The sequence below is a fragment of the Arachis hypogaea genome, chromosome 9 (genome assembly GCF_003086295.3).
Source record: "Arachis hypogaea cultivar Tifrunner chromosome 9, arahy.Tifrunner.gnm2.J5K5, whole genome shotgun sequence".
NCBI classification, from domain to species: domain Eukaryota; kingdom Viridiplantae; phylum Streptophyta; class Magnoliopsida; order Fabales; family Fabaceae; genus Arachis; species Arachis hypogaea.
Window position 1 is genome coordinate 30,479,984 of NC_092044.1, and position 13,895 is coordinate 30,493,878.

The 13,895-nt window shown below is 31.4% G+C and overlaps 2 protein-coding genes across 3 annotated transcripts; one reads left to right on the forward strand and one right to left on the reverse strand.

Annotated features, from left to right (window-relative positions):
* Positions 1-452: 452 nt before the first annotated feature.
* LOC112710800 (uncharacterized) lies at positions 453-2,687 on the reverse strand. The gene is made up of 3 exons (XM_025763207.2): positions 2,222-2,687; positions 1,966-2,056; positions 453-894 (listed from the first exon to the last, which is right to left on the reverse strand). The coding sequence occupies exons 1-3, from the start codon at positions 2,289-2,291 to the stop codon at positions 792-794; spliced, it is 264 nt and encodes an 87-aa protein (XP_025618992.1). The 5' UTR covers positions 2,292-2,687; the 3' UTR covers positions 453-791.
* Positions 2,688-3,007: 320 nt separating this feature from the next.
* LOC112709060 (protein FAR1-RELATED SEQUENCE 5-like) lies at positions 3,008-5,821 on the forward strand. 2 transcript variants are annotated; one of them, XM_072201884.1, is made up of 4 exons: positions 3,008-4,306; positions 5,048-5,476; positions 5,587-5,649; positions 5,754-5,821. In XM_072201884.1, the coding sequence occupies exons 1-4, from the start codon at positions 3,377-3,379 to the stop codon at positions 5,811-5,813; spliced, it is 1,482 nt and encodes a 493-aa protein (XP_072057985.1). In that variant the 5' UTR covers positions 3,008-3,376; the 3' UTR covers positions 5,814-5,821. The 2 variants fall into 2 exon arrangements, with proteins under 2 accessions (XP_072057985.1, XP_072057984.1); XM_072201883.1 differs by having other exon boundaries at positions 3,008-5,476.
* The last annotated feature ends 8,074 nt before the right edge of the window (positions 5,822-13,895 follow it).

Sequence of the window (13,895 nt, forward strand, 5' to 3'; positions counted from 1 at the left end):
TTTCTTTACTTAAAAAAAAGAATTTAATCAAATCCAAATTTATGCGATTTTAGTTTGAATTGAATTGAAAAAGTGATTTAATTTAAATCTGCTTAATTTTCAACACCCTAATTCGAATGTATTCATAACAAACACGCTTCTCCGATTCATGATTCACGTTATTTCTTCCCGTAACAGTTCAATTCAAAAAGATAACAAAGATTGATTCTATTTACAAATAACAGTTAAATTTGAAAAATCAAATTAGTTAAAGTTGTTTCTACATCGGATTCATGTTCGTACTCATAAAACATTCTATTTCTTTTCTATTTCAAATTGTTAATAATAGAATTTTAAAGATAAAATACATAATGAATAGTAAAATAATTTATAAAATAAAAAATAAAATTTAAAATTATATAATATATAAAAAGCTAATTAATAAATAAAATTAAAAGATAACTATTTGACAATTATTTAAAAACTTAAAATATATTATTTTATTAGTAGAATCATTTAATAGTAGTCTAAACGATGAGGAACTATATAATCCTTTGCCAACTTAAAGGAAAAGCTAAACAAGTTCATCTAGAACACAACTGAACTGAATCATTCCGGCAACTTACATTCACTCTGTGTTTGTCTGCCACAGGCAACAAAGAATTTCAATGTTGTGTGTGTTTCATTTTATGAAAGAATATTCCACAAGATAATAAGATATGTTTATTCCCTGGTTTAAAATAATCCCCACACAGACCAGAGAAAAATGTGCTGGGGAGAGAGACAATTAAGGGGAAAATCTTGCTGTCCATTCATCGTCGTTGCTCTGCAGCCTTATCGCTCATCTTATGATCATAGTACTCCACTACTGCTGCACCGGCTAACGCAGCCAGCGTAAGAGCCTGTGCATGCAACCTGAAACACAGTTTGAGAAAGAAAATTAGCAAAAGAACATTAGTTGGAATGTTATGCAGGGTGTTCCATTAAAAAAAAAAAAAAAAACCAGAACAATAATCCTTCAAATATGCACACATTGTGCTGAAATAACAGGAGAAAAGTTATAACACAAAGGTATCACATAAAACCAACTTCTATTAAAATTACCAGTATGTAAATATATGAAGCCTAAGTAAAACAAAAATAAATAAGACAACAAAGAATATAATTAAGAAATTAACCAAACAATACAGCAGAATTCCCAACAATCAAGACCCTTTATCGACCAATAAAAACTCATTGCCACATGAGATTATATAGAAACAAGAATGGATTTTTAACACTAGTAGCTATTTTGATTATTAACTTCATGAAATATGTTAAAAGGGTTTATATGTCTAACTCTTAAGGGAAGTGGCAAATATAAAACAAGTTTCAAGAAGCATAGGCATGCTCAAGTGTATTGGTGAAACATGGGCATTAAGAATTTAACATATATCTAACTGTTAAGCCAAATTTAGTTACTTTCATTCATTCATATATATGTTAAAGAATTATTGCAGCTCATTGCTCCGTCCACAAAACAATTTCTTTTAGTTAAAGAAGTTTTAAGAGATTAAAAGGGACCAAGTTGCAAAGTGGGACAAGTTAAAAGTGAGAACACTCAGCAGAAAACCTCAATGAAACAAACCAAGGAGCAATGAAACCAATGATTAACCCAAACGCAGGATTCATTTATCATAATAAGGCTACTCATGGCCCAAAAAAAAAAAAAAAAAAAAAAACATGAACGCAGCTCCAATATGAACACATGATCAATCATAAAGCTCATATATTCAGCGCGTAGCTAACATACTCATCTTTCATAATGAAATCAAGAAACAGCTCCTCGGAGAATAAATATGAGAAACTGGATTGCATTAAATGCAAAAGAATAAAAGCAAGCTACTTGAAAGGGCAAACAAATTAAGATAATTTATCTCTATCTCATTTGAATTTTCTCAAAAAAAAAAAAATCGCAAACACAACATGAGATATTATATAACTTGCCTGGCGTGAATGATCTTAACACTGGTTTTCATGTTAGGTCGAGACCAATTGTACGCAATTGAACCCGAGATGCCGCTAAGCCACAAACACCCTGATTCCAATAACAATCGCAACAATTCAAATCAGAAATAAATTAGGTATCCTTCAAATCAAAATTTATCAACAAAATCACAATCCAAATATCACGCGCAAACAACAAAAAAGATGTTTCAGAAGAATCTAATCTAATCTGAAATTAAAAAGATGATAAACTGACCAACAGTACGGAGCTTGTGCTCGACGACCCACTTCCTTACAGATTCAAATTGGGTCTTAGCATCAGCCATTGCAGCGACTCAGAGAGAGAGAGAGAGAGAGAGAGAAAGAAAGAGAGAAATTTGGGGAAAATAGCAAGGATTTAGAGAAGGAAGAGGAATCAGGAGAGGGAACCGAACAAAAAAGGATTAGGCAATTTTATGGATTTAAGGGTTTCAAGAAAGTTTGATTTATATACGATTTTAGGGAGAGAATAGAAATAGAAAATAGAAAATAGAAAATATAAAGTACGTTGCAAAAACGAAGTCGTAATGGAATTTGAAAACCTGTGATGCCAAAATTGGTTGGCTGGGGCTGGGGTGGGCAGGCAGCCGCCAGTGGCATGTTATATTTCATGTTGGGTATATTAAGTATTAACATGTGGCAATATTAATTTTAATAATTTGTAACTCGCCCATTGTTTTCACGAACGAAAACCATCTTGATTTTAGAGTTTAGACACTTCACAGACCATCCAAGTTGGGGAGTGGATGGGAACGGATCCTCTCTGGTGGAAGAAAAAATTGACACTATCCAGTGGAAGATCCCAACCTTTAATAAAATCAACGGTCCTAATTATAATTATAATTATAATTTTATTTTATTTTTTTAGTACTCTCACGTTCCAGCTTCTTTTATTTTTATTATCTTTCCGCGCTTCTTTTCACCATCTTCTCTGAAAAATTAAACTTTTTAACTTCTATTATATTCTTCTTTTCAAGTAGTTTATTTTTAATAATATCTTGTGATGCTAATAGAAGGCCATTACAGACTCATTTTAAAGATAACAATTCTTCTCTTTTAACATTGAGGTTTTGTGCTTTTATTCTTATTCTCATTTTTTTTTATCTAATTCTCTTACTCAAGTCTTCTTTTCCAATTATGTGATAATACGTTTAGTTTGATATTAATTTTTTTTCAAGCTATAAATTTTCTGATTGAAAATTAACAAATTGTGCTATATGAGTACTTTTGTTTTTTAATGTTCATGTTCTTGTAATTGAATCTTTAAATTAGTTTTTCTGTTAACAATTAAAAAAACGTACTTTTTAAATATTTTTTCTTTTCATTCTTGTTTTTATTTTAGGATGTGCAACGATTTTTGAATGCCCAAAATATGGATGTAGAATTTGATTGGCTACCTAAATTGGGCAAAACTTTTAACACTGTGGAAGAGGCATGGCAATTTTGGATTGATTATGGTGGGAGGATGGGATTTGGTGTCCGCAAGCAATATTCTAACAAAAATGCAGATGGAAAAATTCTAAGTCTTAGATTCGTCTGTGCCAAAGAAGGTGTTCGTAAATCAGACAAAAGAGATTCTTTGACGGTCATTCCTAGACTTGAAACAAGGACTAATTGTGGTGTAAAATTAGGAATCAGATATATTAAAGGCATTGAAAAATATGAGATTCATGATTTTTTCAGTGAGCATAATCATCCTTTGCATCTTTCACATACAACTCACATGTTAACATGTCAACGGAAAATATCTCAGGTTCAAACTCAAGAAATTGAAATGGCAGATGACTCCGGAATCACACAACGGGCTTCATTTGAATTGATGAGCAGACAAGTTGGTGGAAGAGAAAATATTGGTTATACACGTTTAGACCAAAAAAATTATCTTCGTACCAAAAGAATGAAAAGCATGGCATACGGGGAGGCAGGCAGCTTGTTAGCATATTTTCAACAAGAATCTCTAGAAAATCCATCATTCAGTCATGCTATTCAATTAGATTTAGAAGAACAAATAACGAATATTTTTTGGGCTGATGCAAAAATGATCATGGATTATGAATATTTTGGTGATGTGGTTACTCTTGACACTACATATAGTACTAATAATGCTTGTAGGCCTTTGGCTGTATTTGCAGGATTTAATCACTTTAGAGGGGTAGTGATATTTGGAGCTGCACTTCTTTATGACGAGAGTTCAGATTCATTTGAATGGCTGTTTAGAGTGTTTTTGAAGACACACAAAAACAAGAAGCCTCGAACTATTTTCACAGATCAAGCTGCTGCAATGGCTAATGGTTTGGCTAAGGTAATGCCTAAAACATATCATGCTTTATGTTCTTGGCATTTGATGCAAAATGGCATAAAACATCTTGGTAATTTGATGAAGAATGGTTCTTATTTTCTGCAAGACTTTAAAGCATGTATGTATGAATATGTAGATGAAACTAATTTCAAAGAAGCATGGGATAAATTATTAGATGACTATGATCTTAAGGAAAATAAGTGGTTGATGAACTTGTATAAATTAAAGGAGAAGTGGGCAAGATGCTATATGAACAATGCATTTACTATTGGCATGCGGAGTACACAGCTTAGTGAAAGTTTGAATGCAGATCTCAAAAATTGTATGAAACCAAACCTAAACATCATTCAATTTTTCAATCACTTTGAAAGAGTTGTCAATGATAAGAGATACAATGAGCTACAAGGAGAATTTCAATCCAGACAGAAGTTACCCAGGTTGAAGATGGTAAGTTCACCACTATTGCAACAAGTTTCTGAAGTATATACCTTGCCATTGTTTAATCTTTTTCAAGAGGAGTATGACAAATATTCTGCAGCTTGCATAAGAGAAGTAAATGATAGAGGCTTTGTTTATGAATATGTGGTTGCATTGTGCAATGAGAATAAAGAGTTTAAAGTAACATTTGATCCTTCTTTGAGCTCAATTTCATGTAATTGTAGAAAGTTTGAGACTTTTGGCATTTTGTGTTGTCATGCAATCAAAGTTTTAGATGTTAAAGATATTAAATTACTGCCTGAACAGTATATTTTGAAGAGGTGGACAAGAGGAGCAATGAGGAGATTAGTAAAAGATATGCATGGAAGAATAGTTGAAGAAGATACTTGTCTTACTAGCACACAATGGTTTAAGCAAACCTGTCCTAAGTTAGTAAGAACAGTCACACAAGCCTCTGATTGTAAAGAAGCACGTGTCTTTGTGGAAAAAGCTGTGGAGGAGTTAAGTAAAAAGGTTGATGATATCTGCAAACTAAATTTGGGATTAGAAATCAACGATACTGATTCTTCCCTCCCAATTCAATGTACAAACCTTCAACTCTTGGAAGTCAGAGGTTTGAAAAGAAGAAATGGCGTGAGAAATTTTAGAAGGCGTCCAAAAAGTTGGGTTGAAAAACAACCCAAAAATAAGAAGAATCAATTTAGCAACACTTCACAACAACAAAAACAAGACAAGGTAGAATTATAAATTACGTAGTAAAATAGAGTAGGTGATATGAGTACAATGTTGAGTACTTTAAATTTCTATGTTTTTTTATAAATTGTTTTCTTTATCATGTTATACAGGTCATTAAGCTTAATGGTTCAATATCTCAATTAGATGAGCATGGTTTTAATAGGCTATTAATGGTAAGTTTTCTTAATTATTTGTAAAATGATATTTATATATTGTTTAACATGATGAATTTTTTTTATTGGTGTTTAACATTACTATGATTATCTATAACTAATAGGAACCGTTGGATGTATTTCTTCAACCAAATACATTTGTGAACCATCAAGAAAGTTTATAAAATTTAAGGTAATTTTTAGTTATAAAATATCTCAATAAATAATTACTTAGATTATTGTAAACAAATTAGCATAGTAATACTTTATTTACTTATTTCACTTAATAACGATTTTATATTTTTTTTTTTGTAGAATCTTGGATGCATACTAACAGAGCTTTTTAATGCCAAATATGCCAAATATGCTTGGATTACTATTGATTTTGGAAGATATTTGACTGAATTATTGAAATAGAGTTGTAATAGATCTCACAAAAACAGAATAGTGTAAAAGAGAAGAAGAACCTATCATTTATAATTTGTTTTTTGGGATATATTTCTTAACATTTCATATTGTAATTTTACTATTTTGATTGATTTGCCTGATTGGATTTTCGCTAACTCATTTGTTCTGGCAATAATCTACAAAATTGACAATTATATGCAGAATTTGAAAATTACAGAACTCAGATCCTGTCATACTAATTAAAAGCAGTGGATATTTTGCATAACAAAATAATATAATCAAAATGATTAAGGTCTAAATAATGAAAACAGGGTACTACTTGAATGGCCAACATTACAGATAAGTAAATCCTCAAATTTTTTATAAATTAAATTCTTAAATCATAAGATGATTGTAAGAATAATAAAATTGTTTATCTTCTGCAAAACTTACAACACATATCATTCAGAACTTCATTGCTCTTTTTTACTAACTTACAAAACATATCATTTAGAACTTCACTGCTCTCCTTTATTTATTTTAAAGTGACACCAAATGCCTAATTCAAAAAACAGAATATTAAAAATAATTTTGTTTGGAAAAAAAAGACAACATTTTTAGAAGCAAACACAAATAAGAAAAAAAATCAAACGAATTGAGTAAAATTGTGTAGAATAGCAAACACAAACTATTGCAATTTAAAGAAAAATAAAACTAATTTTTTTATTTTGTCACCCACATCGGTAATAAGACCATTTATATCTCAAATGACCAACCACACAAATTCAAACTAATTATTATCAATAAAAATTATTAATTTAGGAATTTAGTGATTGACAGAGAAAAAGAAGAACGTGAAAAGGTATTCAAATCTTAAATTGTACTCGCAAAATTGTTGAAGCAGGAAAAAAAGATGACGAATGAAGGTTCTTCTTCTTGTTGTGTTACTGCTGGGGAAGAGAATAGAACGAGTGGACTGTGAAAGTGAAGATAAGAAGAAGAGTTTATAAAATTTGAGAAGAGAGAGTTTTTTCTTGGTGCTATTACTGCGAGAAAAGAATAGACTCGTGAAAAGTGAAATTGAAGAGAAGAAGGGTTTGCAAAATTTGGGAAAGTAATAGTCATAATTATAGTTATAATTAGGACCGTTGATTTTATTAAAGGTTGGGATCTTCCACTGGACAGTGTCAATTTTTTTCTCCACGGGAGAGGATCCGTTCCCGGAGTGGATCCTCTCAAGGGGTCAAGCCTAAGTAATTTTTGGTTCACAAAACCTTAGGTGGTCAACACGGATAAAGCAAACCGGCGGATTCTCTGATTGACCCTCCCAAGTTTGAAAAATTATGTTATATCAATTTCAATTGTTAAGCGAGTTGTGTTATATCAATTAAAAAAATTATGATTATACTTATTTTTATGTAGTTTCTTTTAAGTTTAATTCTTTTATTAATCCATATAATTTTACCATATTTATAATTAAATTTTTATATTTTTTAATTCAGTCTTTATATTATTTTCAATTTTATAATTATTTATCAATATAAAAAATATTAGAATTAATAGAATATTTTTTTAAAAATTAAAAATATTTATAATTAAAAATGTAATTAGATCTTTTATCATATATATTTTTTAGAAGAATAAATTTAATATTTTTTATACAAAAATACCTAATTATAAAATTAAAAATAATATAAAAATTTAATTAAAAAATATAAAAAACTTAATTATAAATTTAATAAAATTATAAAGACTAATAGAATAATTAAATTTTTTTATAGTATAATATAATTTTTATTTTTTATCAATTATTTTTAACGTTAAAAGAGATATATGTAAAAGTGTTGTATATAATATTTTTCATATATATGATGTGTTATATACACAATTTAATTTTTAAATGGGAGAAATATTGTTGTAGTACTGCATGAATGCGCTTTTTAATATTGATATTGGACTCATGCTAGTGTATGAGAATGATATGGGGGTGGGAGGTGTCTAACAAAAATGTGGGTTCAGGGGAGTAGGAACTCGGACCCTCCGAGTTCAGCAAGCAAAACCCACGGTCCGATTTCTTTGCGTTGTAGCTGTTTGGAGTGGAACTCGGACCCTCCGAGTTGGCAAGGATAACGCACCGTTCGATTTTCGTATTACCCAATCGCACGGTCCGAATTGCGTGAAAGGAGGAACACGCGTCGTATCCCCGCTGATCCACAAACGGTGCTCCTAGAAAACACACAAAGAAGCCACTCTCTCACCATCCGAAGACACTCACTCACCTTTCACTCTCACAGTCTCCTTCTTCTTCCTTTCTCTGGGTTTTGCATAGTGGAGGAGGAGCATCAACAATGCCAAAAAAATACAAAATCAAAGATATTGATCGATCTGAGTTTCATATTATTCATTATCTCAGTGATCCTGATTATGTAAGTATTTTTTTATTTTTTTAAATTTTATAATTTTCATTATATTTATATTTATTAATATTTTAAATTTTATTATTATGATTCTTATTAGAGATACTGCTGAAGAATAGAAATAGAATGATTAAGACTAATTTATAAATTTTTTTGGTTAGATTAATTTAAAAATTTTTAACAGATTATTAAAAATATTTATGATGATTAGAGAATTTTTTATGATTATATTGTTGTTAGCCATGGAGTTGAAGAACATAAATAGAAAGATTATGATTATTTTATGAATTTTTGTTGGGTTTGTTTAAATTAATATTACAGATTATTAAATATATAAATTATGATTAGAAAATTTTTTAATATTATGTTGTTGTTAGCGGTGGAGTTGAACAAAAAAAATAGAATGATTATGACGAATTTTTTAATATTAGTTATATTTTTTTAAAATTTTTTTACTGAATAGAATATTAGTTAAAAATATCATGATAAGAAAATCTTTTATGATTATGTTGTTGTTATGTTTTGTTTTTTCGACTCTAATATGTAGTAGATTATGTAATTTTTTTTAATTTTATTTTTAGTATATTATATGTAAGTCAATCTTATTTAAATGCGTTTTTAAATAGTTAATATAACTGTTATTGATTTTGGTTAAATGTTAATTTTATTGATAGTACAATAAAGTTGTAATGCTGAATGATTAGTAGCGTTATTTTAATTAATCCATGTTATAATTATTTGATTGAGAAAATTGAAATATTTTTAATTGTAGTAATTATTATTAGGAAGCTAATTATTACCGTTATTAGAGTATGAATGATGGCATATACTCATTGTTAATATTTTTTTACACAGTGGAAAAAAATGTTTAACAAAAGAATAATTAACATTAGATTTTATTGTAGATGTTGTAATATTGTTGAGAATATTGATTAGGAATATATGTGTTTGTAATGAGTTTCATTTGCAGTTATGAATAATTTTTAGGATTAATTAAATAATTTTAGAAGTTAGAAGAATTAGTTGTATAAGGATTCAATAAATTGATTGATGATGGTAAGTTAGTAATTGTTAATTATCTGACTGGTAAGTTATGTTTTTTTGTAGAAATCAAGAATGTCGATGGCTCCTTGTGACACATGGCCTCAAACTAGACAATAGCTGATGGCTCCTTGTGACACATGGCCTCAAACCATATTGGCAACGCTTCATAAGATGCCTTCCAACCACCAAATATTTTTTCAACTGCCTTTTGCTTAGCCAACCATGCTTTCCGGTAACTGACGGTGTAATTGAATTTCGATTGGACTTCTGCTATAACCGATTTTACCTTTAAGGATGGGTCAGCCTCAACCAGTGGCTTTATTGCTTCTGCAATTGTGATAGAATCCAGCTTCGAATGATCCTGTGAAATGGTAGCTCTTGTACATGTGTGACTACCATTATACCTCCTTATAACCTAACAGTACTTCCTGCTGATCAAGCTTACCCTAATAAGCCAATCACATCCTGACCCATACTGTGTACACTTGGCATAAAATGTCAACGACTCAGACTCAAACAACCTGTAGTATACGCTTCGTCGTATGCTATAGTCCTTTACCGCCTTAATAACAGCTTCTCTTGAACTGAACTCCATACCTACGCAAAATTCACCGTCTTCTACAATAGGAATTTCTGCTGGAACAACAAGCACAACAAAAATTTCATTAACACGTACATATTTAAAAAATGATTGTAAAGGTTAATCAAATTTGACTGAATCCAGTACACTATAACTCCAAACCTAACAACATGTTATGATGTCACTCCAGACAATTAAATAACAGCAGCAGCATATTTAAAAACCATACCGAATTTGCCGGTTCGACCGGCATACAAAAACGAACCGAACCGGTCAACCTGGTTTGACCGGCAAACCAATAAACCGGACCGGTTTGTTTGAACCGTAACAAGGATAGAACCAGTGCAAAATATTATTACAAAGTCATGCAATCGGTAATAATCATACTATGGACAATTTAATTATTATTTTTCAATTAATACCTCTAGCATATAAAAGTAAAAAAAAAATATCAAATAGAGCTAACCTTGCTTTCTCATAACTCAATCAGTGTCTAACTAAAATAGGACTAACACCACGTTTACGTACCTGCAGTCATATATTCTGGAAATTTTGGAACATGCATGGCTTCCAGGTCTAAAACTCGCATGAAGGATGGCTCCTCAAACGGAACTTTGTTCGCGAGTGCATTTGCCACTTCTGTCACATCTGGGGCCATGGTTCCGTCACCTTGATCTTCATCTCCATTTGGAGCAACAAATTCATAGTTGCTTTCGAACTCTTCTTCACTATCACTATTATAATCTTCCCGTAGAATATTGCGGTCAGCCTCAGATTGTTCAAACTCAACATACAACTCAATGAACGAGATCTAAGACCGATTTTCAATATACATTGAAAACATCCCCTGCATGCTCGCTTCATCCGTCACATATTTGGTTTGATACTGGACGAATCCGCCAAGCACCGGAATGGGATATCTGTATAGTATACACGATATCTTTCTTGCCCTCTCAGAATCAATCTTTTCACATATTACACCTTTCAGCTCTTCAAATGAGATAATAAAAGGAATGACAATATCTAGCGGATTTTCACAAATAAATTTAACTCCTTCAGTCGTTTGTAACAAAATCTGACCAAAATAGTATATTTTAAGTAATACTCTATCACTCATTTTTCCTCACTCACCACAAAAAAGACAACATTAATTCTAACTACCAGACTTCCAGAGTTAAAACTGAACCAGAAAGAAGAAAGAAGAAGCTGCTCGAAGGAGGAAGATGGCACAAGGCTCCCACCAGTTCACCTCACGCTTTTATATCATCATCTATACTGAAATCGGACCCTTCGACTAGGTTAAACAATAAAATAAAATAAAAACTTGGTCCACGAACTCGGACCATCTGAGTTCCCTCAAGCTCTCACAAAAACGGAGGGCCCGAGTTCATTATTCCCAAACTCATAGCCTCGTCAGCGAACTCGGACCCTGCGATATGCATGCAAAATTCTTCCTTGTGATATCGTTGGGTCCGACTTCATGCATACGAATTTTTATCTCTCACCCAAACAAATCAGATCCTTCGATTTGTTACTAAAAATTTAAATTCAAAGAAAACGCAGGGTCTGATTTCCTTCTGCCTACACTGACAAAAAATCTGTCCCACAAATATGTCTGTTTCACCCCTAAACCATATCGGAGCAAAGCACACACATGCCCCCCATTTCCAAAAAATTGAGCCGCATGAATGTGGATGATACAGGCAGAGATGATGTATGCCAAATGAGACTATATAAACCTGACTTCTTTTTATTTACATAGAAAAAATTATTTATCAATTTAAATTAATATACAAAAATTTATTAATTCATATATGTACCCCGACGGATCATCATCCTCCACGTCCGGCGGCCCCCTCCTAGCCTCCCGCACGCCCGGTGGATCAGCACCTATGCCAGGCGTATATGTATTTCTGAAAGGAGAATTTTTGGGTTTTTTTTTTGTCTAATTTTCTCTAATACAAAAGCTAATTACAATTCTCAGAAAGTAATAATTAAGGCCTAAACTTAATTATTTATATTATTAAAAGTTTTAACTACATCTAAAACATTGAAAATTCTAAAAAATTTATTCTTTCTAGAAACATAAGAGATTTCTAAAAACATAAGAAATTTGGTTGTTAGAATTTAATTTGAGTTATTGTTTTGAATTTAAAATTAAAATCGATAAGTAGTTATTTTATCTCTTCGGAGATAAGATTAGGATAGAGTTAAGTTTTAAAATAATCCTTAAACTTGCACTCGAATCTCAAAGTAATCCCTGAAATTAATAATTACTCGAATTCGTTCTCGAACTTATACTCTGAGACTCATAATCGTCCCCAAATTTGTACTCCGAGACTCATAATAGTCCCTCAAGCATTTTTCGTTCACCAAAATATTAAAACGACGTCGTTTTGAATAAAAAAATTAAAAAAAAAAGAAAAAAGAAACATGGCATAAAACCCCCAATCTCAAAAAAAAAGAACGCGTAGCATACCCAACCCCCACCCCCCGCTCCCACTTCCCAATATGTTTGTTCCTTCCCTATCCCTAACCCCTTTTCCTCTCCCAACCTTTCCCTTTTCCTTTTTTATCTCCAACCCGTCCCTTTTTCCTTCTCCAACCATTCCCCTTTCCCTTTTTCTTCTGCTTCCTCAACGCCCTTCTCCTTCCCTTTCCTCTTCTACTCCCCCAACCTGAGATTCTTTCCCTTACCTTTCTCCTTTCTAATCTGATGTCTTCTCTTTTTCCAACCATACTTTCACACTCATAAGAGCTCTTCTCAACCTTCGCCGACGCTGTCTTTCGCAGGCTTCTGTTTCACTGCTACCGCTGCTTGCCAGCTTCTACCTCCGCTCGATCTCCCTTTTCTCTCCTCTAGCATTATTCTTTCTTTTAGTCATGGTAATTTCTTGTTCTTTAATTTTTTTTAGTTATTCAATCATCGTTCTTTAATGTTCTGGTGATTGTTGCTGTTGATCCTATTTTAATATAACAACAATGGTTAATTTTAATTGTTTTTCATTCTGTAATTATAACTGATTTTTTTATTGTTGCTATTTTTTGTGCTTGTTGCTGTTTAAGTGGATTCATGCATGTTATTTAAGTTGATTGAACTTTTCTGATTAATGCTGATTTTTTGTGATATTTTGTGATGTTGATTTTTATTTTTGTGACCTTTTGAAGAAGAAGAAGAAAAACAGAGTTGAAGAAGAAGAAGAAGAAAAGTTGAAGAAGAAGAAAAAGGGATTTTTTTTCTAATATAAAACGGCGCGTACGCATTTTTTTTATTTTTTGTTCAAAATGACGTCGCATTCTTTTTTCTTTTTCTTTTCTTAAATTTTTTTTTTGTTCAAAACGACGTCGTTTTAAGGTTCTGATTAACGGAAAATACTTGAAGGACTATTATGAGTCTCGAAGTACAAGTTCGGGGACTATTATGAATCCCGAAGTACAAGTTTGAGGACGAATTTGAGTAATTATTAACTTCAGGGATTACTTTGAAGCTTGAGTATAAGTTCAGGGACTACTTTGAGACTTAACTCGATTAGGATAGTTTGAATTTGAATTCTAGAATTTAGGATATAAATAAGTGAACTTTGTTCACAGAGAAGAAGATTTAGTTCCTCCACTTAGTTTCATTTCATTGTTTTTTTTTTCGTTTTTTATGGGTAATCAATCTTCTGTCAAAGGGTTAGAAGCTCTGTTTCTTTTCTTTTATGTTTTCTTGCATTGATCTATTTCATGATTAAGTTATTTGTTCTTCATTCGGATTAGTATCATCGAAAGGTATGCTAATTCCTTTTGAATTCTTTTATTATAATTAAAAAGTTTGATATTTAAATTAAAGTTTGAAA

What these genes read in the sequence shown, in the direction of transcription:
- LOC112709060 (XM_072201883.1), top strand. Translation starts at nt 3,377, where the DNA reads ATGGATGTAGAATTTGATTGGCTACCTAAATTGGGCAAAACTTTTAAC. An exon ending in AACAACAAAAACAAGACAAG is followed by an intron (nt 5,477 to 5,586) that starts GTAGAATTATAA and finishes CATGTTATACAG; the next exon opens with GTCATTAAGCTTAATGGTTC. An exon ending in GTTTTAATAGGCTATTAATG is followed by an intron (nt 5,650 to 5,753) that starts GTAAGTTTTCTT and finishes TATAACTAATAG; the next exon opens with GAACCGTTGGATGTATTTCT.
- LOC112710800 (XM_025763207.2), bottom strand. Translation starts at nt 2,291, where the DNA reads ATGGCTGATGCTAAGACCCAATTTGAATCTGTAAGGAAGTGGGTCGTC. An exon ending in GCACAAGCTCCGTACTGTTG is followed by an intron (nt 2,057 to 2,221) that starts GTCAGTTTATCA and finishes TATTGGAATCAG; the next exon opens with GGTGTTTGTGGCTTAGCGGC. An exon ending in GTTAAGATCATTCACGCCAG is followed by an intron (nt 895 to 1,965) that starts GCAAGTTATATA and finishes ACTGTGTTTCAG; the next exon opens with GTTGCATGCACAGGCTCTTA.